General features: G+C 34.1%; 1 protein-coding gene across 5 annotated transcripts in view; it reads left to right on the top strand.

The window, feature by feature from the left end:
- Ptbp3 (polypyrimidine tract binding protein 3) overlaps nt 1-27,718 on the top strand; it is a 97,197-nt gene that overhangs the window by 37,123 nt on the left and 32,356 nt on the right. For 4 of the 5 annotated variants that reach the window (XM_046451610.2, XM_046451609.2, XM_046451607.2 and 1 more), the window contains 3 exons: nt 5,357-5,526; nt 12,235-12,381; nt 21,350-21,514. In XM_046451610.2, coding sequence (XP_046307566.1) covers nt 5,357-5,526; nt 12,235-12,381; nt 21,350-21,514 — 482 coding nt within the window. The remainder of the gene's footprint in view (nt 1-5,356; nt 5,527-12,234; nt 12,382-21,349; nt 21,515-27,718) is intronic. The other variant, XM_058581629.1, reaches the window with a different exon arrangement.

Genomic DNA, 27,718 nt, shown 5'->3' with positions numbered 1-27,718 from the left:
ATTATATCTAAAAGTATACCTTCATAAATTTAATTGTTAAAAAAAAAAGAATCCATAACATCTAAGGTAGTTTTCCTGACAAATTCCTCCAGTTTTGAAATATCCAGTTTTGAAGTAAGAATATATGAATTTTTTAAAAAGCCACTTCCACATAACTCTTTCAGAACATGACTAACATGTAGTATGCATTTGATAGTTTCCAGTATGTTTTCCGACAGAATGCAACAAAATATACAAGTTTTTCCAATGCTTACTTTCATATTAAAATTGTAGTCTGTTCTCTTGTACAGAGAATAATTCTTCAAATTTGTGTGTTTGGTGGATTAAAATTTCCTTGTTTCATGTTGGCTTTTCTTAAATTATGGCTATAATTACATACATTCTCCATTTTGAAATTATTTATCAAATCTTCAGATACAAACTTTTTCTGATGATCTAAATGACCTAGACATCTTTTTAGATTTCATAAGATAACATTTTCAATTAATTTTGAGCATTTTCTTAATTTTGCCAATTAATGATATCGAGAGAAAAAAATAAAATCATCATTTTGACATCAAAAAAGTAGAAGTGGGGCTGGAGTTGTGGCTTAGTGGTAAAGCACTCACTTTAAAGCATTAGCACATGCAAGGCACTGGGTTCGATCAATCCTCAGCGCCACATAAAAATAAATAAATAAAATAAAGGTATTGTATTCAACTACATATATATGTGGAGTATCATGGTACTTTTAATCCCAACTGTACTTAGGAAGCTGAAGCAGGAGGATCATAAGTTCAAGGCCAGCTTTGGCAATTTAGTGAGACCTGTTTCAAAATAAAAAGAATTGGAGATGTAGCTCAGTAGTAGAGTGCCCCTGGGTTCAGTCATCAGTTACTGGGGGAAAAACAAAGAAGAAGGTAATTACAAAGTAAAACAACTTGTCTTAAGAATAGCAAGAATAGCATCTTAAGAATAGCATTGTTAATAACATTGTGCTAGACATTCTGACAAACATTTAAAAGACAACTGAAAATTAAACTAATTTTTATAGCATCCCTGTTGTTATGCTCATTTTATGGAAGAAGAACCTTGAGGTTCAGTAATGTCAAGTAACCTGTCCAGAACAGGTGTCTGATTTATAGGCAGCCCAAGTGCTATGCTTTCCCTCTTTGCCCTTCCCCTTCCTTAACAGAATCCAGGCACTTCAATCCTATGGGTCAATTAACATCTTAAAATGATTTGCAGTAGCATATTTTTGGTAAAGTAGGTCTTCATCTGATATAGTGCAACACAAGTGAAAGCTCAAATAACTTGGTTTTTGGCATTTACATTTTGCAAACTTAGAATTTAAAAAAAAAATTCCTTCACATTGTTCTTTTGTTATTATTGTTAATCCACATAAGCCTGGTCATACTTCGAAAAATTTCAGTGTCAGTGTCAAGTTACGTAGTCTTTTCTAGGAATTTTAAGACATACTTTGAGATTTTTGTGGTTTAAAAAAACTAACTTTAGATTATAGTGATATTTTTGAGACTCTAATGAGGCAGTTTTTAAACACTGCAAACTAAAGGACATGTATTGGTATTTGGAAACTTGTCAGTTTTTAGAATAGGTTAAGACATGATAAACTCTTTGAGTTAAGTTGATATGATACTGAATCCTAGGAACATGGGACTGGGCTCGCAGGAAATGAGACAAGATCAAAAGGTGAGGTAGATGATATTGAGAGTGAAAATGGAAGTTGGGGCTGGGGTTGTGGCTCAGTGATAGTGCGCTTGCCTAGCATATGTGAGGCACTGGGTTCGATTCTCGGCACCACATACAAATAAATAAAATAAGGTCCATCAACAACTAAAAAATATTAAAAAAAAAAAAAAGAAAATGGAAGCATGTAATCAGTGGTGAGTTTTGAGGGGAAAAAGGTGAATTTCTTGGTAATTGATGAAATAGAGGAGAAGGAATCCTTTGTTCCCAGATTAATTGATCTAAAAAATATTTGAGTCTCATTCATAATCTGACTGCCGCATTTACTGTATGAAGACTATATGGACTACTAAGTAAAAATAGTATTGGTGCTGGATAAGATGCTACATACATTTACAGAGAGAATTTGGGAGCAAGTGCTGTGAACACATTGAGTTCTGTGCCATACATGTGGGTACAATCTATCGTATATGATTTTTATGTGGTTCTCATGAAATTTTTAAATTTAGGATCATAGATATTATTCTTTCATTAGAAAAAAGGTATTCGCAGATGTTTGAAAAGAAATTTTTCCTCCAAATAGTGGCAAATATGGCATTTTTATTATAAAGCATTGTGATGGAACTTTTGGCTTTTAAATAATTTATATGAAGTCTTACATGATGCTATTTCTGGAAAAAATTCTGAATCTTATCTGCATAAACTTTAGTATTCCTTACAGGCTTGTTGGTTCTACTTATGTCAATGTTCAAACCAATAGGATTTAAACAAAACTTAGCTATGTGCTAGGATAATGAATTTATTTTATAGCAACAGTTTTCAAACTTCAGAGTGAATCATAATTACATGGAGGACATTTTTAAATGTAGAAGGCTGGGTACCAGCCCTGAACTTCCTGATGAAGTAAGTCTGGTATGGTGTTGAAACTTTGCATCTTTGAGAAGGTGGCACTTACGTTAAGATTTACTGTAATAATGAATCCAGAATAGTAGTGTATGTCTATGATATGAGCAATTTGGAAGGCTGAGGCAGGAGGGTCACAAGTTCAAGGGCAGCCTCAACAATTTAATAAGTTGGGAAGAGCCTTTCTCAAAACAAAAAATAAAAAGGGCTGTGGACTTAGCTCAGTGGTAAAGCACTCCTGGGTTCAATCCCAAATACCAAAAAATAAACGAACTACTGTAATAATGAATAGGATTATTATATATCAATAAATGAATTAAATAATAAATTAATAAAACTTTTAATGCCTAAGAAATGAGTTTAATTTTCATAAACAGCTCAAATTCAGATCTTAGATGTAATAAATATAAAGTTTTTTCATAATCTTTCCTAAAATTTATTTTATAGTTATTTGTTTGTAAATATTGAACAAATTAGAAAAACAATTTAAAGCCATAAATATTGTTCTCTATTCATAACAAAAATTTGAGTATTTATAGGTACCCTAATTAAAATGGGGATGCTTTCAGAGAAGTGCATTATAGGCTATTTCATCATTATTAAGGGAACGTCATAGTGTGTATACGTACACAGATCTACATGGTATGGGTTACTTACTATATACCTAGGATATATGGTTTAGCTCATTATCTTTAGCTACAAATATATGTAGCACATTACAGTACTGAATACTGCAGGCATTTGTAGCACAATGGTATTGTGTACCTGAACGTAGAAAAGATATACTTGTATAGGACACTTTCCCTGAATGGAGATTGTGACATGACCCCTAGCTGCCTAGCCACACAGCCAGCCCAATAATCTTTTCGAGAATTGGTGGTAGAGCTACAACCCTGGTGGATTGCTGTGCTGGTGAGAAGCACAGGTTCTGGCTCACAGGTCCTGAGACTGCCATGCTAGCTGGGGCAAGCTAGGGCATGCCCACCTGGCACCTCCTCTGGATCCCTGAACCTGCACCATCTGGGATTACAGATGAGCTGTGAAAAAGTGGAAGTGGAACAGACTTGAATGGAAGTTCTGACTCAAGAGTTAACCAACAGCATTAATATTTTTCCAAAATTTAATTAGCATAAATTTGGACCAATAGCATTCACCCAAGTGCTTTATATTCTATAAACTACTAGACTAACACTTAGGTGGCAATCCCTGTCTTGTCTTCTTTGGTCCTGCAGGAGTTCTTTTTCTACATATACTTGAATAAATTCTATTATACTCACTCATCCTTGTCTGTGGATTTCATTCTTCAAATTCACAAGTTAAGAACCTAGAAAGAAGAAATGGATAGTGAGCTGCTGGGGTCTGTTTCAACACTGGAAGGCATAGCCTGTCATTAAGAGCTACAGCATGTATCTCAGATGCAGATACCTGCAGTTTCAGCAGACCCCACCTGCCAGTGGAAATAGCTTCTGCCTTCAGCTACAAATATGTATAGCACCATTACTATACTGAATACTACAGGCATTTGTAATACAATGGTATTTCTGTTCCTAAACATAGAAAAGATGTTTTGGCATTTATCCCAAATGGAGATTTCTGGTCTGAAGGTGCTTTGAATGAATCAGTGAGTAAAAAGTGAATGTAAAGGCCTAAGACATTATTGTACACTAATGTACCTTTGTGAACATGGTACATTTAGGGTCTGCCAAATATGTAAAAAAAAAAATAATAATTTTTTTCAATAATAAATTAACCTTAGATTATTATAACATTTTCTTTATAAATTTTAGCTTTTTTTAAAAAAGCTTTTGATTGTATAGGCCCATTGTTTAGCTGTACAAAAATATCTTTCTTAATTTACTTATTTGATGGAATTTTTATATTTTTAAAAAGTTTTTCTTTTTATTTTACTTAATGTAAGGGTCAGGATCTTCAATTTCATTGTCTTCCACTTCCACATCTTGTCCCACTGAAAGGTCTTCATGGGTAGTAACATGGAACCTTCATCTCATGATAACAGTGCCTTCTTCTAGAATACTTTCTAAAAGACCTGCCTGTGGCTGTTTTACAGTTAACTTTTTGTTTTGTTTTTGTAAGTATAAAGAGTATACCCCTAAATGATGATAAAATTGTAATCTATGTAAATCAGTAAGTCATTTATTGTTACAAGTATTATCTACTGTATGTAATAGTATGTGATATACTTTTACATGACTGGAAGCACAGTAGGTTTGTTTACACCAGCATCACTACAATCATGAATAATGGATTGTGTTACAATGTCACTAGGTGATATTTTAGCTCCCTTATAATCTTATGAGATCATAAGCCTGTATGTGGTCCATTTCTTGACAGAAGAGTCATCATTATGTGGCGCATGATTGTATTTGAAATGATGTATTTCATTTATACTAATACTTTTTCTTGAAGTTAAAGTTGAAGTCAGGGAGCATACCTGTAATCTTAGCCACTCAAGAGGCTGAGGCAAGAGAATCTAAAGTTCCAGGCCAGTTAGGGCAGCTTAGTTAGATGCTGTCTTTAGATATAAAGAGTTGGAAATAAATGGCTTAATACTCACAGTGGAAAAAAAAAAATAGAAAAAAGACTCATAGAAATGTGGTTGATTTTGTTTCCCATTCTTCTCCCCTCCCATCAATGCCTATAGCTTTCTGAATTTCACATTCTAAACCTCTAGAGGATCAATTGTGACAATTGATGTAGTATATCAACCATATTAGTTTTAGTAATTTTTAAAAATCTTGTTTTTTAGCTAATGGGAATGACAACAAGAAATTTAAAGGAGATAGACCTCCCTGTTCACCTTCCCGTGTTCTCCATCTTCGCAAAATTCCATGTGATGTCACCGAAGCAGAGGTCATATCATTAGGTCTACCATTTGGCAAAGTAACTAATCTTTTGATGTTGAAAGGAAAAAGCCAGGTATGTAATATTTAAAGAGTAACACAGAATGATTATCTCTGGGTATATTACAGATAATTTTTCAACTTTTCTTATTTTCTAAATTTTATGATCATTAATTTTTAAAGTAGAAGGTTTTTTTTGGGGGGTTATACCAGGAATCAACAAATATTAATGCAAAAATAATAGTATTTATCACTTGTTGATTTATAAACATTTTCCTTCCTAACAAGAAATATTTTTGTATTTTACTCATAAGATGGTTTATGAAAACATCCTGTGATTACTAGAAGACCTTGATAGAGAGGATATAAATCACATCATATTTGACAAAGAACGGTGAAGTTTCCCAAAATCTAGATAGAAATGTATAGTATTGTCACAAGACCAAATTACAATGATTTTTAAGGTCTAAATTGACTTTTATGTGAGATGTTAGAATTAATCAATACTTAATTCTATAAAATAGTATGAGTGTTAAGCTGGACATGATAGAATGGTTAGCATTTTTAAGGTGGAAACAACACTTTCTTACTAAGTGGATTATTGTAAGAGTTAAAGCAGAGGGTAAACATGTTTGGGTAGAATGAGCTCATGCTAATGGGTTTCTATGAACCTTTTGTTAAAAACTTGTAATTTTGGAGGCTGGGGATATAGCTGAGTTGGTAGAGTGCTTGCCTTGCATGCACAAGGCCCTGGGTTCGATCCCTAACATCAAAAGAAAAAAAAAAGAAAAGAAAAAGAAACTTGTTATTTTGGAAATTTATCTACCTAATATGAGTTGACTCTTATATCTTCTGGGCCTTGTGTAGGAGGCTAGTACAAAACAATGACTTCCTGTAAACTCATTTAACAGTATGTATATTCAGTTGTAGAATTAATATGTAATTTATTTAATAATTTGAGGGAGATATAAGAGAGGCTTCATTTGATAAGTTAATAGGTTTTTTTTTTAATTAGTTATTTTAACTGATACACAATAATACAAAAATTGGCACTGAGAGTGTATGCAGCTCAGAGAGTGGCTTGCCTAGCATGTACAAAAGCTGTAGGTTTTGGTTCTCAGCCCTGCACTTAAAAAAATTCTATACACACACACACACACATACACACACATACATATATATATGGTATATAAGAATCATACATATTTATGGGGTACCATGTGATTTTTGGTACATGTATATGTTGTGTGTTGTTTAAATCAGATTAAGCATATTTCCTGATTGATCATTTCTTTATGGTGAAAACATTTAAAATCATTTCTTCTAGCTTTTTGAAATATACTGCACATTATCATTATCTGTAGTCACCCTACTGTTCAATATAGCACACCAGAACTTCTTATTTCTACTTACAATAACTTAATACCCACCCACTGATCAGCCTTTCCCCATATCTTCTTCCCCTACACTCTCCACCCTCTGTTAACCACTGTTCCACTCAGCTTGTGAGTTCAGTTTTTTATATTCCACAAGATCATTCAGTACTTGTTTTCTGTGCCTGGTGTATTTCATTTAACATAATGATTTCTAGTTCCATCTGTGTTGTCACGAATGGCAGAATTTCATTCTTTTTTATGGCTAGATGGTATTCCATTATGTATGTTTCACATTTTCTTTATACATCCATCCTTTGATGGATGCTTTGGTTATTTCTATTTCTTGACTATTGTGAATAGTGCTGCAATAAACATGGAAGTGCAGATGTCTTTGACATATGGGTTTCCTTTCCTTTGGATATATACTCGGTAGTGGGATTGCTAGATCATATGATAGTTCTGTTTTAATTTTTAAAGTAATCTCTATACTGATTTCCATAATGAGTGTGCTAATTTACATTCCAACCAACAAGTGTACAGGCATTCTCTTTTCTCCACATTCTTGCCAGCGCTTGTTATTTTTTGATAATGGAGTGAGGTAGCCTGGCCTCTCATTTTTTTTTTTTTTTCAGCTTGCATTTCTTTGATGTTGAACTTTTTTTTTAATATTTTATTTTTTGTGTTGTGGTTGGACACAATATCTTTTATTTTTTTATTTTTATGTGGTGCTGAGGCTTGAACCCAGGGCCCTGCACGTGCTAGGTGAGCACTGTACCACTGAGCCACAACCCCAGCCCTGATGTTGAACATTTTTAAGATGCCTTTGGCTATTTGTATGTCTCCTTCTGAGATATATCTGTTTAGGTCTATTGTCAATTATTTAATTTTTTTCTTTTTTGCTATTGCGTTTTTGGAGTTCCTTATATATTATAGATATTGTTCATAATTTCCTTTGCTTTGCAGATGCTTTTTAAAAACTTGATCTAATCTCATTTGTATGATTTTTGCTTTTTTGGATTATAACCCAAAATTTTTTGCCTGTTTCAATGTCCTGAAAAAAATAAGTTTTCTGAAAATAACTAAGAAAATTTGATTCTCTCATGACCATAACAAAAATATAATACTTGTTATATTGATTTTAATGATTGTGTGCTTTCTTGTTCCAAAATGAGACCTCACTGGGATGTATTCTTCAGTTCTTTCCACTTTTTTGATTATCCTGAAAATCTTTAGTGCTAAGCATTATTATAGAAAGGAGGCATGGAATCTAGACTATAAAATTTATAGTACATTGTGATATGTCACTGTTGCTTCTTTTTGTAAATAAAAGTTTTAGAAGCATGACTACACTTATAAATAAATAGAGCCAGCTGCTGTGTTGAACACCTATAATCCCAGCGGCTCAGGAAGCTGAAGCAGAAGGATTGTGAGTTGAAAGCCAGCCTCAGCAACTTGGTGAGGCCCTAAGCAATTGAGCAAGACCCTGTATCTAAGTAAAATACATAAAGGGCCGGGGATGAGGCTCAGTAGTTAAGTGTCCCTGGGTTTAATTCCTGGTACCTAAAAAATAAATAGTCAAGTGTGGGTATGAAAGTGATTGGATCATGTCTGATTCAGTCCTCCTCTAGTAAACTGCTTGATTAATATCCCCACTTAATTCAGATGAGGTTACTAAGATTCAGAGAGGTTATAAACATGCTCTCGTATGTATTCTTCATGTGTGCACATTTCTTACATCTATTGGAGACTAGTACATGGGGGCTTAAATCTTTATTATTTAACAAGAGTTAAACAAGAGTTGCTACTGCTGGGAATCCTGTGGTCTGTGTGATTTGAAAAAAGCAATCATGATCATCTCTAATATTGGTTTTGATAGGCAGTAGGCAAGGTCACAATTGTTTTTTCTTGTCTTTACTGTTTATTCTGGGGTTTATCTGTAAGCTAACTGTACCTGTTCATTACCTTTTTCTTAAATCATAAATCCTGTTTAGAAAATACCTATTTAGTAATACACTTCATGATTATGGGCTATAACCTTTCCCAGAGCATTTGGAATGATGGGGGAAGAGAGGGGCTATTTTAAGTCCTCCGGGCAATGACTTTTAGTTGTCTCTCCACCCCACATGATGAAGACTAAATTCTTTGACTAGATACTTTGGAAAATCTTAAATGATTACTGGATTTCATGTGAGAAATTTATTTTTACATATAAAAGTCTAGATTCTGTATACTCTAGGGGGGGAAAAAAACCCTTCCTATGACAAGACTCGCATATTCCAAAGACATTGTTAAACTTTTTCTTTATGTGACTGATGTTAGAAATTGAACTATTTCTTAACACTCAGCAAAGAGTTAGTAAAAATATACTTTCTTCCCTTATGGAGAATATTATTGGAATAATGTTTACAAATTCTTTATTGAATGGCGATTAAAAACCAGGTAGAAACTATTGCCATAGCTTTTTTTCTTTTTAAAAAGTTTTTTAAAATTTTATTTATTCTAATAAGTTATATGAGATGGCAGAGTGCAGTTCAATTCATGTTTCACAAATAGAACACAACTTTTCATGTCTCTGGTTGAATACAAAGTAGAGTCACACCATATGTGTTTACATACATGTACTTAGGGTAATGATGTCCATCTCATTCCACCATCTTTCCCACCCCTTTGCTCCCCTTCCCTTCTCTATCCTTTGACCTATCTAAAGTTCGTCTATTCCTCCCATGCTCTCTCCTCATCCCCATTATGAATCGGCATCCTTATATCAGAGAAGACACTTGGCATTTTGGTTTTTTGGGATTGGCTTACTTCACTTAGCTTTATATTCTCCAACTCCATTTTCCTGCAAATGCTATGATTTTATTCTCTTTTATTTCTGAGTAATATTTCATTGTATATATATATATATATATATCACATTTTCTTTATCCATTCATCTACTGAAGGGTACCTAGGTTGGATCCACAATTTAGCTATTGTGAATTGTGCTGCAATAAACATCGATGTGGCTGTGTCCCAGTAGTATGCTGCTTTTAAGTTCTTTTGTTATAAATCCAGGAGTGAGATAGATGGGTCAAAAGGTGGTTCCATTCCACGTTTTCAAAGGAATCTCCATACTGCTTTCCATATTGGCTGTACCATTTTGCAGTCCCAACAGCAGTGTATGAGTGTGCCCTTTTCCCCACATCCTCGCTAACACTTACTGTTATTTGTATTCTTAATAGGTGCCATTCTGACTGGAGTGAGATAAAATATTAGTTTTGATTTGCATTTATCTAATTGCTAGAGATGTTGAAGACTTTTTCATGTATTTGTTGATTGGTTGTATATCACTTTCTGAGAAGTATCTGTTCAGTTCCTTGGCCCATTTATTGATTGGATTATTTGTTTTTTTGGTGTTAAGATTTTTGAGTTCTTTATATATACTAGAGATTAGTGCTCTATCTGATGTATGTGTGGTAAAAATTTGCTCCCAAGCTGTAGGCTCTCTGTTCACCTCACTGATTATTATTATTTTTTTTTTTTGCTGAGAAGAAGCTTTTGAGTTTGAATCCCAGCTTTTTTTTTTCCTTGCCTTAATCATTTTTATACTCCTGTCTTATAAATATTAGAAAAAGTCTATTACCGATACTTTAAAGAATATCATGGACGTTTATATCTTTTAGATGTATAATGACTTGAAGACACTTTTATCTCTTTAAAGATAGTGGAATTTTATGTTTATTGTGAATTGATTTCTTGACTTGTGATATTTGATTCACCCTCATTGGCTAACATAACTACCTCTTGGGAAATTATTGTTAATTTGAAACATCTAATTGGTTTAGTTGTGACATTTGGTTGATACCATTATACATCATATTTAACATTTATATAGTTGATATTCCTTTACTGGACTTCATATGAAAACATCTGACAGTTAAGATAACTATAAACAAAGGCATAGTTGGATTTATAGATATTTGCCATTTTCTGTGTTCAGTAAATTTTATTGTTAATAAATGTATATTTTATAAATTTTAAGTGTTTTAGACATAAGTCGAAGTGGTTGCTGTGTGCTTGCTAATTAAATGTTTTATAGTGAAAAAATAGTTGGGTTATCTTACTAGAGGTTTGTGTTGACTTTGATCAGTAGTAATTTATTATGATGCCACACAAGAAATATATGTAACATACAGATGTGTAGATATAGTGTTTATGTGTGTGCATGTGTATAAGCATATAATATAAATATATAAAATAGGGAAAAGAACTCTGAGTACTTACATGTAACTTTTGTTTCAAAGTGTAACATGGGTGTTGATTGAGAACATATTTGTAAAGTAAGTACAATTTAATTCTGGGCACCACCACTTGAAAAAGATGCTTTCCAATATTTCTTTCCTGTAAAATCTCAGACTGATCACTTAACAGGAATTCTACCTAAAATGTGAGGAGACTTAAAGATCATATTGGGCAGTACTTCATATTTTAACAACTTTTTTTTTTTTTTTTTTTAAAGAGAGAGAGTTTTTAATATTTATTTTTTAGTTTTTCAGTGGACACAACATCTTTGTTTGTATGTGGTGCTGAGGATCGAACCTGGGCCGCACACATGCCAGGCGAGCGCGCTACGGCTTGAGCCACATCCCCAGCCCAGTACTTCATATTTTAGATGAGGAAATCTAAGATTCAGAGGTGTTAATGACCTCTAAGTTATCGAAATTGTAATAGCTAGAATAGGTTCCCTTTCTACCAAGTCTTGACAACTCTCATTCTTGCTATCAGATCAGATAAGTTGGTTTCTAGTTGGCAAAGTATGAAATAATAACTATTGAAAAATGGATGCTCCGTTTAATTTTATTTGTGCTGTTGTTTCACAACCACCACCAAAAGAAAAGGAAAGAAAAAAAAAACATAAGAATTTAAATAGTTAGTACAATGCTCTCTCCTTCCTTTTTTCCTCTAAAGGACATTTGAGACTTAAAAAAAAAATTCCTTATTGCCTCATGAAATTTCAATATCTTGATGTAGAATATAGCCCATTAGCCCCAAAGTTTTCACAGAAAACTATTAAATCACAGTCTCTGAAAACATCCATTTATAATGTTGATTTATATATTTATTTTAACCTTTTTAATTGTTTTTAAATTTTAGAAGAAGCAAAAATAATAGGAAGATAAAACACATGAAATTATTTAATCAACTGACAGTTTCTCAAGTCCAAACCTTTCTCAAACCCAACTTTTCCAATACATTTCTACTTACCATCCATGATATACTTTGAAACAAAAGATTTTTCGTCTTTTTGAGGAAATATTATTTCTGTTGAGAATGCATGAGTTTTAGAGTGAGTTAGAATGATAAATAGTGAACTGTCTTATTAAAAAAGATGAACTTTCCCCCTTACCTTCTTATGCTTGTTGCAGGCTTTCTTAGAAATGGCTTCTGAGGAAGCTGCAGTTACTATGGTGAATTATTACACTCCTGTTACTCCTCAACTTCGAAGCCAGCCAGTTTATATTCAGTATTCCAATCACAGAGAACTTAAGACTGACAATCTGCCTAATCAAGCTGTAAGTATTTAAGACATCTTTAAAAATAGGAGTAAAAATATATGATATCATAACTTAAAATTAATTTTCTATAGTTATGAACCTCTTAACATTTCAAATCTGAAAGGAACTTTAGAAAGTCATTCATTTTAATTCCTCCTTTTTACAGAATTTATAGCAAAGGATTTGAGAAGTTGAGTGTGATGCTTATATTGTAATGTTGAGTAACTTATATAAGATGTTAATGAGAATGTATTTAGAATTAAGTGATTTTTGACTCCTTAAGATGAATGTGGAATGTAGTCTATCAATGTTTATTACCTTACTTTTCTATTTTTATTTTAATGTACTTCATATTGAGTCTTTTGTGTCCTTCCAGGTTAATTTTTAAATAGTTAAAAGTGGTAATTTGAAGTTACTTAAAGATAGGAAAATTTTATCTACAAAGCAAGTAGTTTTTAAGTGGGTTTTTATTATGTAAAGAGCATATTTGGCCTCTATATTCTTGCTCTATACAAAGAACTTAAAAGTCTTTGATTCTGTGTTGAAAGGCATTACAATGCAAACTGTATTTAAATTTATTGAGTTTTAGTTTTCCACATTGATCACAATGGGCATTTCCTACACATAATCCTTGTTTTAAGACATAGGGCATATAATATAAACTAGAATAAGTGCAGTATTTGATTTTTCTTTCTTTCTTTTTGTACTGGGAATTGAACCTAGTGGTGCTTTACCACTGAGCTACATCCTACGTCCTTTTACTTTGAGACAGGTTTCCCCTAGTTTCTGAGGCTGATCTTGAACTTGAGATCCTCCTGGCTCAGCCTCTGGAGTACCTGGGATTACAGATGGATTCCACCGCATCTGGCAGCATTTGATATTTTAAAATAGAATAGATTTCATTTAATTTATTTTACCCACCACACGTATGATGGGGTTTGAACCTGGGGCCTTGCCTTTGCATGATCTTTATCACTGAGCTGTATCCCCAGGGCTTAGAATTGATTTTGTAAAATGAAAAAATTGTCTTTATAAATGACAGTTACAATATGTATACATGGTAAAACACTCAATCTAGAAAAGTAAAAGAAAAAAAAATCATCTAGTTGCCCAGAGATAACTAATAAGTAGTAGACCTAATATTTTAGTATGTGCCCTTCCATTTTCTGGTGTCTGTGTTATCTATTTTGTACAAATGGAATTCTGATGTTTAGAAACCTTTTATTTTTTTTCTCTATATGTTATGCACATGGTTTCATAACCACAAATCAGAGGTACTTCATAAGTTTTCAATGATTGCCTATTATTCCTCTATAGAGGAAAGCCATCGTATATCCAATTACTTTTTCTTAGACATTGAAGTTGTTTCCTATTTAATGCGTTTACAAATAGTACTCCAAGAACATATTTTAGCACACTTCCAACATTATATTATTAGATTATATTTTATATTTCAATATGTTGCATGAATGCTTGCTGTAAAAGATTATATGCCAATTTAGGGTGCTCTTGATAATGTATAAGCAAGTGGTTTTCCTGCTTATCTTTGTTAATATGATAGGTGAGAAATTATAACTTATTGTTTTACTTTTATTTGATCATTTTTAAAAATATTTTTTTAGTTGCAGATGGACACAATACTTTTATTCTATTTATTTATTTATTTTTATATGGTGCTGAGGATCGAACCCAGTGCCCCATACGTGCGAGGAAATCACTCTCCCGCTGAGCCACAATCCCAGCTCTAATCATTTTTTTTAAAAAAAATTTTTAAATTTGTTTTAATTAGTTATACATGATAGTACAATGATCTTGACATATCATACATTTGAATCAGATAGGGTATAATTTCTCATTTTTCTGAGTGTACAGGTTGCAGAATCACATTGGTCATGCAGCCACGTATATACATACAGAGATAATAATGACTATTTTATTCTGCTGTCCTTCCTTTCCCCCCTTCCTCTCCCCTCCCCTCCCATCACTCCTGATCATTTTAAATATATTTATTTATAGTGATTTCTATTTATGCCATTTCCTCCCATTTAAAATTTGTTTTTAAATATCGGGCTGGGATTGTGGCTCCATGGTAGAGTGCTTGCCTAACATGTATGAGGCACTGGGTTTGATCTCAGTACCACATATAAATAAATAAATATCCATCAATGACTAATAAAAAATATTAAGAAAATATATATATATCTAGTGCCAAATTATTCAGCCATTTTTAAATGTGTACTTTAGTGGCATTAAGCACGTTCACATTATTGGATAACCCACCACCACCACTGATCTTTAAAACATATTCATCATCTAAAACTGAAATTTCCTATCCATTAAATAATAACTTCCCACTTATTCTTCCCATCAGCCTCTGTCTACGATTCTACTTTCTGTTCCTATAAATGTTTTTGCTTATGTGTTTTAAAAATATTTTTTATATGTATAGTAAAAACTCTTGTTAAGATTGTCATGATGCAGTCTGACTTTGGTACCATGCTCAGAAAAACCTAGCACACCAAGATTTAAACAAACAAGCAATATGCTAATATTTTCATGTTTTGGTTCCTTTTATTTTGATGTTTAAATCTTTGTTCTATTAGGAAGTTTTTTGATGTGGGGAATAAGGGCAACATTGTTGTTGTTGTTGTTATTGTTTTTAACTTTTTATAGTTGTAGATGGACAGAATGCCTTTATTTTATTTCTTATTTGTATGTGGTGCTGAGGATTGAACCCAGTGCTTCATGCATGCTAGGCAAGCACTCTGCCACTGAGCTACAGTCCCAGCCCCAAACATTGTTATTTTAATAACCTACTTACTATTCTCTGATGTGAAACTTATTCTTTATCATATTCTAGTTTTTCTATCGATATGCTATGCATATACATATAAACAGACAGACACCCTCATTAGACATGTCTGCATTCTGCTTGCATGGCTTGGTCTATCCTCGTGTGTGCTGCTCACATGGCATGTACTCCGTCTCTAACTGGACTAGCTTCCATTCTATTCCATTCCTGCTTCAGCGCATACTATAACTTAGTATATTATAGGATAATATACCCTCTCCAGAAATTAACATCAATATTTTTGATTTCTCCAGATATATCACAGAATTATTTTGGTAATACATGCTCCTTAAAAAACACAATTAGAATAGGATAGATTTTGTAGATTAATTTGGGAATAACTAACACATTTCTATTTCTCTGTGATCCTTTAGAGGAAGAAGTTACATTGTTTTCTTTTACGTCTTTCAGTAAAGTTTTTTAAGTTTTCCTTTATATAAATCTTACAGTTTTCCCATTAGTGTGTTTCTGAATATGTTATAAATTATAAAGTATAAATTCAAGTATAAATCTTGAAGAAGAAAAAATAGTTTAGTAAAACTTTTTAATGATTAAATTATTCCAATGGGAAACAGAAATACCAGTTGCTTGGCAACCAGAGCCACCCAAATGACCTACTTTATTCTTAGATAGCTTGGATTTCTTCCTGATACCCTTTCCATTTTATTACTTTTGTGCAATCTTTGTGCATTAATGTTTGATAAAATGTAATTGAGATTTCTTTTATTCAAAGTCCAACACCAAACTGAAGTCAAAGTAGATGGTACCTTTTTATATATATAAAATGTACCATATTTCATTTTATTATGACAGTCCCAGGAAGTTAATAGATTAGTGTTTCTTTCATTATTCTCTGAACTGCACATATCTGCACGTGACTTCTTTTCCAGCTCATGGACATAACTTGTTAGTCAGGTGAATATCAAATACTTTGGGGTCCCTTATTTAAAAGACATTTTAAAAATTTTTAAAAATATTCAGATCATATCCTGAAGCATAACATTTGAGAGGTGATTATGTTAATGGCAGTCGTTTATATATTTTTTTTTCAATCACATGGGTAAAAGTATAAATCTTCAGAGATGACTTTAGGAAAATTTGCCCTTAAAATGTTCCCTCAAAAATTATTAAACCAAACACTTGACTGTGTACATTTACTATATGTTAATTTCATCTTCTTTTTAAAAAAAAAATATTTATTTTTTAGTTTTAGGTGGACACAATATCTTTATTTTATTTTTATGTGGTGTGAGCATCGAACCCAGCACCCCACACATGCCAGGCAGGCGCGCTACTGCTTGAGCCACATCCCCAGCCCTAATTTTATCTTCTTGATTCTAGAACTGTGCTTTTCACATTATCTAGGCTTCTTTATAGTTATGTGAAATATATGTCCCTGTTCTGACAATAAAATCTTTGTTGCTTTTCCAATTTTACTGTTTCCTTTTTAATAGTATAATTGTTCCAGAGAATTCGTTTCCCAGATATTTAAAAATCATTTCCCATTAGCTTGGGGTAGTAATCTTAAGAGCTTGGGAGGCAGAGGCAGGACGATTACAAGTTCCAGGTCTGTAGAGGCAACTTAGTGAAACTCTGTCTCAAAATAAAATTTAAACAGGGCTGGGAATGTATCTCAATGGCAGAGTGCTTTCCTATCATGTGGGGCTCTGAGTTCAATTGTCAGTACTGAAAAAAAAAAAGTAATCATTTTAATCTAAGAGGAATAGGGACAGTTATTATACTTAAAACCTCCCTAGGATGCTGTCTTTTCCCAGAGATCCTCTAGAACTGTGATGTCCAACATGGCAACCAGTAGCTATATGTGACTAAATTTAAAAATTCAGTTTCTGAGTTGTAATAGCTACATTTCAGATGCTCACTAGCCTCTTGCTATCATAGGATAGCATAGCAATCACATTTCTACAATCCCAGGAGTCTGTTGGATAGCACTGTTTTTATGTCTTCCAAGCCTCTGCTCAACTTTTTTCTTTTGTAGTGTTGGGGATTGAACCCAGGACCTTGTGCATGCTAGGCAAGCACTCTGCATAACTTTTCGAGTGTGTGGAATAGAGTTATAACAACTAATTTCATTGCTTTGACTTCCTAATTCTAACCCCTGTGTCAGTTCTGGGTCTTTTAATTGATTGATTCATTTCCCTCTGCCATTGTGTGTCAGTCATCTTTTTGTCACTTTACCAAATACCTGACCAGAACAACTGAGAGAAGGAAAAGTTCGTATTTTGACTTATGGTTTCAGAGATTTGGTCCTTGGTTGACCACTCCATTGTTCTGGGTTAGAGGTAAGTCAGAACATCTTGGCAGAAGGATGTGGTGGTAGGAAGCTGCTCGGCTCATGTCAGCCAGGAAGAAGAGAGAGGTTAGGGCATAGAGGACAAAATATAAACTCAAAAGGCATGTCCTCAGTGACCTGTTTCCTCCAGCCACACCCTAGTTGCCCACAGTTAACCTAGTATGTTAGTCCTTCTAAATTATTAATCTGTCAAATAGATTAACCCACTGATTAGTTTTCAGCTTTCATAATTGAATCATTTTACCTCTGAACATTCCTGCGTTGTCTCACACATCGGCATTTGGAGGACACCTCATATATAAACCATAAAGACATCACCAACTGTGGATCCAACATGGAAGTCTGAATCAGTTTTCAATTGTTAAAAGCAGTACCACTCTTGCTTTTCAATAAAATCTTACTGGGGAGAACAGTGTAAAATAGATGAGATAAACTGCCATGTTTGAATTGAAGTGAGATTGAGGTGGCCAATATCCCATTACAATTAATTGTCTGCCTAAAAGCATGGTTTTAAGAATTAATGATACAAAATATTCAAATAATTATTCATACCTTCTCAAAGATGCTGCTGCTTTGGAAACTGAACATTTAGCAGTTTGTGTATCATTTGATACCTAAAAATCTGTGTGTGGTATAAAAAATGTTTGTATGCAAGTAATTTCAAAAGGGATAGTGCTCACTTCCACAGCATGTTTTTTAAAAGGGGGAAAAAGAATATATACAAGTTAAAAGTGAAATTTGTTTAAATGTTAAGTGTATAGAAAATGAAAGACTTCCGATTTTCAGACAGGTATTTATTACTTAAAGCAAAATGGTGAAAACTCAAATATCTCACATGGTATAATAAATAGTAAACAGTAACTAAAAATTAGAATCATGAAAAGAAAACAAGAAATGTCATGTCCTTGACATTGTTGAAAATTACATGCAGTTTAATTTCTAGAATGTCCCTCAGTTTGAATTTATGATTTACATACAAAAAAGTATCGTGATGTTTAAAATTGCAACTGTGATATGTAAAAATTAAAGTGACATTAAAGTGGTAGAATTTTTTATTTTATCATTCAGATATCATCACCTTAAGAAATGATAAGTATGGAGCAAAAGATTCATTGAAAGCATTCATTTAATTTTAGTAATCATTAACCATGCTTTTTTCCTTTAATTTTCCCTCCTTTGTCCTACTTTTTTTGGTGGGAGGGTACTGAGGATTGAACTTGGGGCCCTTGACCACTGAGTCACATCACCAGCCCCATTGTATGTATGTATGTATGTATGTATGTATGTGTATATGTAGGGTGTTTTTTTTTTTTTTTGTATTATATTTAGAGACAGGATTTCACTCAGTTGCTTAGTGCCTTGCTTTTGTTGAGGCTGGCTTTGAACTTGCGATCCTCCTGCCCTCAGCCTCCTGAGCAGCTGGGATTATAGGCACCACCGCATCCAGCCTACTGCATTTTTTGAATAATTTAATAAATTAAATTTTGAAGGAGTCAAATTTTTAAAAGTTTTATTTTAAAAATTAAAAAAGTCAAATTTAAAAAAGGAGTTTCAGGGGCTGGGGTTGTGGCTCAGTGGTAGAGCGCTCGCCTAGCATGCGCGAGGCACTAGCTTCAATCCTCAGCACCACATAAATGTAAAATAAAGATATTGTGTCCTCCTAAAGCTAAAAAATAAACATTAAAAAAAATAAAAAAGGACTTTCATGCCCTTGATACTGTTGAAAATTATAGGCAATTTATTTTCTAGAATGTCCCTCAATTTGAGTTTGTCTGATGTTTTTTCATGTTTCGATTCAGGGTAAGTATCTTTTATAGGTACGCCACAGAAGTAATACTCTTTTCTTCTTATTGTGTAATTTCAGGTAGCATACATTTTCAATTTGTTCCTTTACTGATCGTGTGCTCCTCTGTCTCTTCATTAGGCTGGTATTTGACAGGCTTCTCTGCCGTCAAGTTATTATAGTTGCCCTTTAGTACTCAGGGGAATTGTTTCCAGGACCCCTCCCAATACCAGAATTCAAGGATGTTCAAGTTATTTACTTCCACACATACTTCCATATTCTTGAAATCACCTAGAGATCGCTGTATCTTTTACAATATAAGTGCTATGTAAATAGTTGTAACATTGTACTGTTCAAGGAATAATGACAAGGAAAGCCTGTTTATGTTCAATACAGATGCAGGTTTTTTCTGAGTATTTTTCAATTCATAGTTGGACACAGAACCCACAGACACAGAAGACCAACTGTACTTAAAAAGAGGGAGGAATAGGGTTGGAGATGTAGCTCAGTAGTAGAGCACCTGCCTAACATGTACAAGGTCCTGGATTCCATTCTCAGCACTGAAAAAAAAGGGCGGGGGGAATAGGACTTTATGGGCAGGTTTTTTTTTATTTTTAATATTTTTTGTTGTTGTAGATGGATACAATACCTTTTTATTTATTTATTTTTATGTGGTGCTGAGTTTTGAACCCACTGCCTCACATATGCCAGGCAAGTGCTCTACCACTGAGCCACAACCCCAACCTCTGTGGGCAGGTATTTTAAGACATTGTAAACATACTGTTCATTACTCAATTTTTACCATGAACTTCAGAGTTCCTGTTTTGTTTCATGGATTATTTTTTGTATAATTATTACTATTTTAATCCACAAAATGTCTCACATTTGATCAGTAGGAACCCCCCTTCATGTTGGCCTCTATATCCTTTTGACAGATCTCTACCATTCTTTCAATATTTCTTATATTCTGGCAAAAACAACAAGAAAAACACCATAGAAACAAAAACATTTCACATTTATCTTGTGCTTTTCCTGCCTCAGCTCTGGAATTAGCAGCTATTTTTTAGATTCCCTTGTTTCTTTTTAATGGAGAATGATTTTTAGCAACTTGCCGGGCTGTCCTTCCATTGAATGACTTTTTTTTTTAATATATATATATTTTAGTTTTAGGTGGATACAATATCTTATTTTTATGTGGTGCTGAGAATCTAACCCAGTGCCTCATGCATGCTAGGCGAATGCACTACCGCTTGAGCCACATCCCCAGCCCTGAATGACTTTTTTTAGCCTCTTCAGGCTCTTGACTTCATACCAGCTCACCCACTTCCCTGGACCTCCTCTTTACCTGCTTAGGCTGTCTTCATATCTTGACTACCTATACCATATGGATCCCTCTCAACTCTCCTTGGGCTCTGATGGTCTTGGCCAGGTACCCCTTCCTCTGTATGCCTTCTTTACTCTTCTTATGTTTCTCAGGTTCTGATCTTCAACACTGAACCATTCCCCACACAGATCCTTCCTTACTTTACTTTTGGGCTAAGTTTCCCCTTACCAGGCCGCTCTGCCATATGGATGCTTTCCTCACCTTTCTTAGGCTCTGATGCTTCATGTTAGGATGCCTACCTATATGAATGGCCTCTTTTCCCCACTCTGGGCCACCACACCCCTTTTTCTCCTTGTTTACACTTATTTTATGCCACCCAGATGCTTGAATTATTTGAGAATAGAAAGGAATAGAGTGAAGAAGAGGGACTTGAGTGATTATTACATGATCTTTGCTCTTTTCTTCCTCATTGTCTTTTAAAAATTAGGAAATACAAATTGTATCAAGTAAACTTAAGCAATATTAAGTACTGTATCAATGTGATAAGATAGGTCTTTGTTGGATTTTTGACCGATTCAGAACTTAGGCTATATGCATCTAGATAAAGTGGGGGATGATTTAACTATCTTATTTCATATTGTTTTCTATCAGCTGGCTTTTAAGATTCATTTAAATGCTTTTATATAATAAAAAGCCTGATTTTGGATTGTTCTCTAGAGAGCCCAAGCTGCATTGCAGGCTGTCAGTGCTGTCCAGTCAGGAAACCTGGCCCTTCCTGGAGCTCCTTCCAATGAAGGCACAGTCCTACCTGGACAGAGCCCTGTGCTCCGAATAATAATTGAAAACCTCTTTTATCCCGTTACTCTGGAAGTTCTTCATCAGGTAAGAAGGAGTATTCTTACAGAAAACATACTCAAATGTGATGTCTGAAACTTTTGATATTCATTAACTCTGTGTTCTTCAGATTGTTATTTTGGGTTGATATTTTTGTTTCAGTAATGAGAAAAATCATCCTATTTCATAAAAGAAGTTTGATCAAGCTGGGTACCACAGTAGTACACTTGGGAGGCTGAGGCAGGAAGATATCAAGTTCAAAGCCAACCTCAGTAACTTAGGGAGATCCTATCTCAAAATAAAAAGGTCCTGGGGAATGTAGCTCAATGATTAAGTGTCTCTGGATTCAAAACCCAGTACCAAAAAAAGAAGAAAAGAAAAAGAGGTTATTTTAACTAGAGACAATTTTTTATAGCCTCCTGTTTCTAACTTGAATACTTGATTTTTAAAAGGTAGGGTAAGGGGCTGAATGCAGTGGTGCACACCTGTAATCCCAGTAACTCTAAAGGCTGGACAGGAAGATCGTGAGTTCAAAGCCAGAGTCAGCAAAAGCAAGACGCTTAACAACTCAGTGAGACCCTGTCTCTAAATAAAATACAAAATAGGGCTGGGGATGTGGCTCAGTGGTTGAGTGTCCATGAGTTCAATCCCCAGTACCCCCCCAACCCTCAAGAAAAAAAGGTAGATAAGAGGGACTGGGACAGAGCTCAGTGATACAGCATGTGCTTAACATGATGCATGAAACCCTTGGTTCAGTCCCCAACACATAAACAAACAAAAAATAAAATCCCAACACTAAAATACAAATATTAGGCAAGAAATTCAGTTTTGTAAATAGGTACATGTGAAAATGAACAAAGCATAGAATCCTCTAGAAAGCCCAAGTAGTGGTTGTTCCTTAGAAAATAATGTCACTATAGAATACAACTAACTTATTTCTATTGAACTCTTCGTACATTTGAATACTCATTTAAAAAATTCTGAAGGGAGGCTAAGTAATAAATCTTCACATGTAATATGGATATATCATACTCATCATGTTAAATGCTGACTGATACCAAATGTAACCTTTATATATCCAGTTTGTCTTGATAAAAAGCATTCCACCAAATCATGACTAATAATATTTAGAATTTAGAACAGGAAGGTCACCTATGTACATAATTTTATAATGATTAAAACTGAAAGTCAGATACTTGGGTAATTAAAAATCCAGTTAAGCCAGGTACGGTGGCTCTTGCCTGTAATCCCAGCAGCTCCAGAGGCTGGGGGCAGGAGGATCTTAAGTTCAAAGCCAGCTTCAGCAAATTAAGCCATTCAGCGAGACACTGTCTCTAAATAAAATACAAAATAGGGCTGAGGATGTGGCTCAGTGATAGAGTTCAATGTTTGTTTTTTAATGTTTGTTATATCTTTAATATTCCATATATACATATCCTCAAAATGTAAGTTATTTGATAAATCTTTGTACACAGATGTTTGACATCTAGCTTCAGAATTTGAGTTTTTATCCCCTTTAGCTAACTATTGATTACATTTCATTATACTTATCAACCTATACATTAAAATACAAAGGTATTAAAACAAACTTTATGCTTATTTTTATTTAACCTTTTTTATATCTTTGGATTTGTACCATCAAATGAAGGGTTTTAGAGGGTATTGTGCATATGTGTTTTAAGAATTGAAATGCATATATATTCTGTTCTTACATTTTGCAAATAAGGAAAGGTGGAGTTGTGTATACTCTTCCATGGTCATTATACCAACTAGTGATAATGCTCAGTCATTTTTCCCAGTACATTTCCACGCTGTGCATGTAAATATTAAATATACCAGTTAATAGGCTTGCTGTGTTCCTTTTGGTAGTTTTCTGAATACCATTTTCAGAATAAATGCATTTGTGAAATATGTCCTAGAGAGGACAATAGCCATCATTGCTCCCTAGAGGGATTTAACAATTCCTTAAGTGATTGATTTCATGTTTTGGTGAATTTTCTTTTTTTAATTTCTATCCCACAAAGTAGCATTGAACACACTATGCAATCCATCAGCTACTGTATGTGTTTGTATTTGCTACTAAGATTCTGCAGCTTGCTGACCTACACTGTTTTTAACAGACATTTTTATATCTGTGACTCGAACAGTGCCAACATCCATCAGCGAGCCTAGTCACTATTATGTGCTAATGTCCTATCATTTCACTTATCATATCCCTGAAAGCAGTAAAACCCCAAATCAAGACCCTCAAAATCATGGGTCCTTCAGGTGAAGAGAACTAATTTTGAAAGTTCTCAATAGAAACTGTTGGATCATGACTCTTATTAGTCTTTTAATTGCAACAGTCCTTCATTTAACTCTTTTTCTATGGGCCACTGGAATAAAACCAACCCCTCACTAAAGCATTTATTAAGGCCTCCATGTACAAACACCTTTAAAAAATCTCTTTAATCTCTCTATGCATCACTCTGCTTATTAAACACTGTGGCCTTTTTACCCCCTCTCTTTCCCCCCAGCTTAGTCCTTTCTTAGTTGCCTATTTCTTAAGCCTGGGAGACTCTTTTACCCATAGTCACTTGGCTATGAGTACATAATTCACTCTTCATCTCAGATGTTAACCCCCTTGAAGAGTCTTTTTCTAATTATGGTAACTAAGCCCTCTCCCCCAGCACTCTATTCTATGTTTAGTCAACCAAGAGATAGTATAGCATAATAATTAAGGATACAGGGTCTGGAGTTGTTTGGAATCCTGTCTATACCACTACAACCTTGGGTAAGCAATTTGCCCAACTTCTGTCTGTTTTCTTTTTGTTTGGTTTCAGGGATTGAACCCAGGGATGCTTAACACCTGAACCACATTCCTAGTTCTTTTTATATTTTATTTTGAGACAGGAGCTCTTAAGTTGCTCACTAGGTTGCCAAGGCTGGCTTTGAACTAAAAAGTTCTCCTTCCTCAGCCTCCTGAGCCTCTGGGATTACAGGTGTGTGCCACTGTGCCAGGCCTGTTTTATTATTTTTATAATGAAGATGAAATTGGTAGTTTTTATACCTTCATTGTGAGGATTACATGAGTTAATATGCTTAAAGCAGGTAGAACAGTGCCTAGTACATATTAATTCCTCTAGAAACATTAATTATCAGATACTAAAGAATTGCAATGTAAGATACTGTTCCTTGCTCTTATGGGTAATAGTAATTTTGTAAATAATGGTGTGAAATGTGAACATCATAATGGGGAATATATAAAAGTAAGGAGTTGGTTTTATCTATTATAACTAAGCTAATTGTTTTAGTATTTGCTGAAAAGTTGGCTTTAGTTAAACTACTGTATAATGTCTGTAGAAGCTAGGGCTCTTCTTTTAGCTCATGGTGAGGGGACTGAGAAACTGAGATGGGGGGAGTGCTGTATTAGATGAGGGAAGTTAGGGCAAGTTTTTCTAGTATGACATTTAAGCAGAGCCTTTGAACAGAACCTTGAAGAATGTGAGGATCTAAGTTATATATATGTGGAGGAGTAGTGATCCAGTCAGAAAGAACAGCAAGTCCCCAAGATGGAAGTGTGCTTGATATGTTTAGTATCAGGCTGCTAGTGTAGAGAGACTAGGAAAGCTATAGCAATAGAATCAGGGAAGAGGGGTTGGGAGCCAAGCAGTGCAAAGTTTTTATACCATTTTACATTGAATAAAATGGGAAATGATTGGGAGATTTTAAATAGAGCAATGAGAGGTTATCATTTAATGTTTTAACAGAATCACTCATTGTTGTGTTAACCATAATCTGTCATACAGAAGTTCTTGTCATTGTCCATGTTAGATGATGGTGACCTGGGTGAGGGTGTGGCACTGGAACTGGGTGTAATTTGAAGGATATTCTGATGGATTAATTAGATGTGGGTTATAAAGAGAAAGGGAGTAATCAAGAATGCCTCCCAGATTTGGATCTGAACCTCTGATAAAATGGAGCTACCCTAAACTGTGATAGATTAAGGAAGGAAAAAAAATGGTGCAGGGATTGGAAGTAGAGCAGGAATCAAAATTGGTTTTAGACATATTAAGTTTGAGGTATCTATTAGATTGACACATGAGAAATATTGAGACAGTTTGGAGATAAATCTGGATTCAGAGGAAGAATTCCAATCTAGAGTTTGATAATCATCAGTATATGTATAGGTATAAAGCCACTGGACTGGACAGCATTACCTGGATAGCATTTGTAGGTAGAGAGAAAATTTATCAGCTGATCCCTTATGTAACCTCTCAACCCTGCATACTAAAAAGTTTCTTGATGTACTAAAAAAGTAGCTCACAACAGTATTCTCATATAATCTATCACTTTCAGGCACTATATATAAGGAAATAATTTATGAATTTCAGATAGAGCTCTTTAAGAGAAAGGACTAATCTTTTTAATTTTTTAATATTTATTTTTTAGTTTTCAGTGGACACATTGTCTTTTTATTTTTATGTGGTGCTGAGGATCAAACCCAGCGCCCCGCGCATGCCAGGCGAGCACGCTACCGCTTGAGCCACATCTCCAGCCCAGGACTAATCTTTTTAATTGTAATAAAGATATATAGCTTGAGAAAACAAGTTATCATGGTACTAAATAAAAGAATGAACATTAATGTAAAATAATGTTTCCTAATTTTTCCTGTTTTGTTGATTACAAACACTATTATAAACAGATTATGACTCATGAGTTTAATATTAAAATAAAATATTCTTGTGTTGTATGTGGTGGTACACATCTATAATTCCAGCCTCTTAGGAAGCCAAGACAGAAAAATTTCAAATTCAAGACCAGCATGGGCAACTTAATAAGACCCTGTCTCAAAAATAAAAATAAAGAAAGGGCTGGAGATGTAGCTCAGAGCTTCAGGCTCTGGGTTCAGTCCTAGTATTGAAAAATATAAATAAACAAGCAAACAATAAAAGTTCTGATGTGAATATTCTTTTCACAAGTGAATACTAGTGAACGTTTTCAATTTCTGGCAAATTCTGCCTTTATAAAAATTACCCTGAGGGCTGGCTATATAGCTCGGTGGTAGAGCACTACCTAGCATACATGAGGCCCTGGTTCAATTCCTAGCATCACAGTAATAACAATAATAATAACAACAACTCTGGAACTGGGTACAGGGGTATACCAGCAGTTTGCAGGGGATGGTGGGGAGGCAGGTAGATGACTTGAGCCCAGGAATTTGGGGCCAGCCTGGGTAATATAGCAAAAACCCCCATCTCAAAAAAAAAAAAAAAAAAAATCACCCTGAAGAATAATTTTATCAGAATTTGACCTTTGATATCTTCTTAGTCCCATTTTATAGTCTGAAAAGACAGGAGACCTCTAGAATGGAATCTTTTTTATCTATGACAGCAAAATAAACATATTAGGGAATAGAGTCAAAGACCTTATAATTACTAAAAACACATTTGTATATATAAAACTTTTATGAATTTTTATGTTTTAGACTATATCTTTTCAAAATTTTACTATTTTTTTAAAAAAACTTTTTTATTAGTTATTGATGGACCTTTATTCATTTATTTGTTTATATGTGGTACTGAGAATCAAACCCAGTGCCTCACATATGCTAGGCAAGCGCTCTACCACTGAGCCACAACCCCAGCCCCCCAGATTTTACTATTTAAAAAAATTTTTTTTTAATTGTCAGTGGACCTTTATTTTAATTATTTATATGTGGTGCTGAGAATTGATCCCAATGCTTCACACATATTAGGAAGTGCTCTGCCACTGAGCCACCACCCAAGCCCCTTTACTATTTTGATAATTATGAAAAGGTGTTGAAAATTGCACTTCAGGCATTTCTGTATTCCTGATGTTGGTACTCCTTATTTTATTCAAAAATTTTCAGATGGATCTTAGTTCCTCCTTGCTTGGTGAATACAGTCCAGGGGGCACTATAGCATTAACCATGCTAGCCAGTTCAGTTCTGTTTTCTTAGCCCATTCATATAAAAATCACACAATCAAGGGCCTGGAGATATAGCCCAGTAGTAGAGCACTTGCCTAGAATATGTGAGGCCTTGGGTTCAATCCCTAGCTCTACAAAATAATAATAATAATAATAATAATAATATCACAACCAAATATAAGCTGTCAGTAAAGATAAGTATCAGGTGATTATTAAATTAGGTGAAAGAATCTAAATATTAATAAGATCTGAAAGTTTAGTGGAAATTAACTAGGCTTTGTAGCATAATTTAGTATATAAGTATCCCAAGTTTTAGAGCAA

The sequence above is a fragment of the Marmota monax genome, unplaced genomic scaffold, assembly GCF_021218885.2.
Source record: "Marmota monax isolate L192 unplaced genomic scaffold, Marmota_monax_Labrador192_F-V1.1 WCK01_AAM20220418_F8-fsc00020, whole genome shotgun sequence".
Taxonomy (NCBI): Eukaryota; Metazoa; Chordata; class Mammalia; order Rodentia; family Sciuridae; genus Marmota; species Marmota monax.
The sequence above is the reverse complement of the archived record's forward strand: the minus strand, read 5'-3'. Positions and strand labels throughout refer to the sequence as shown.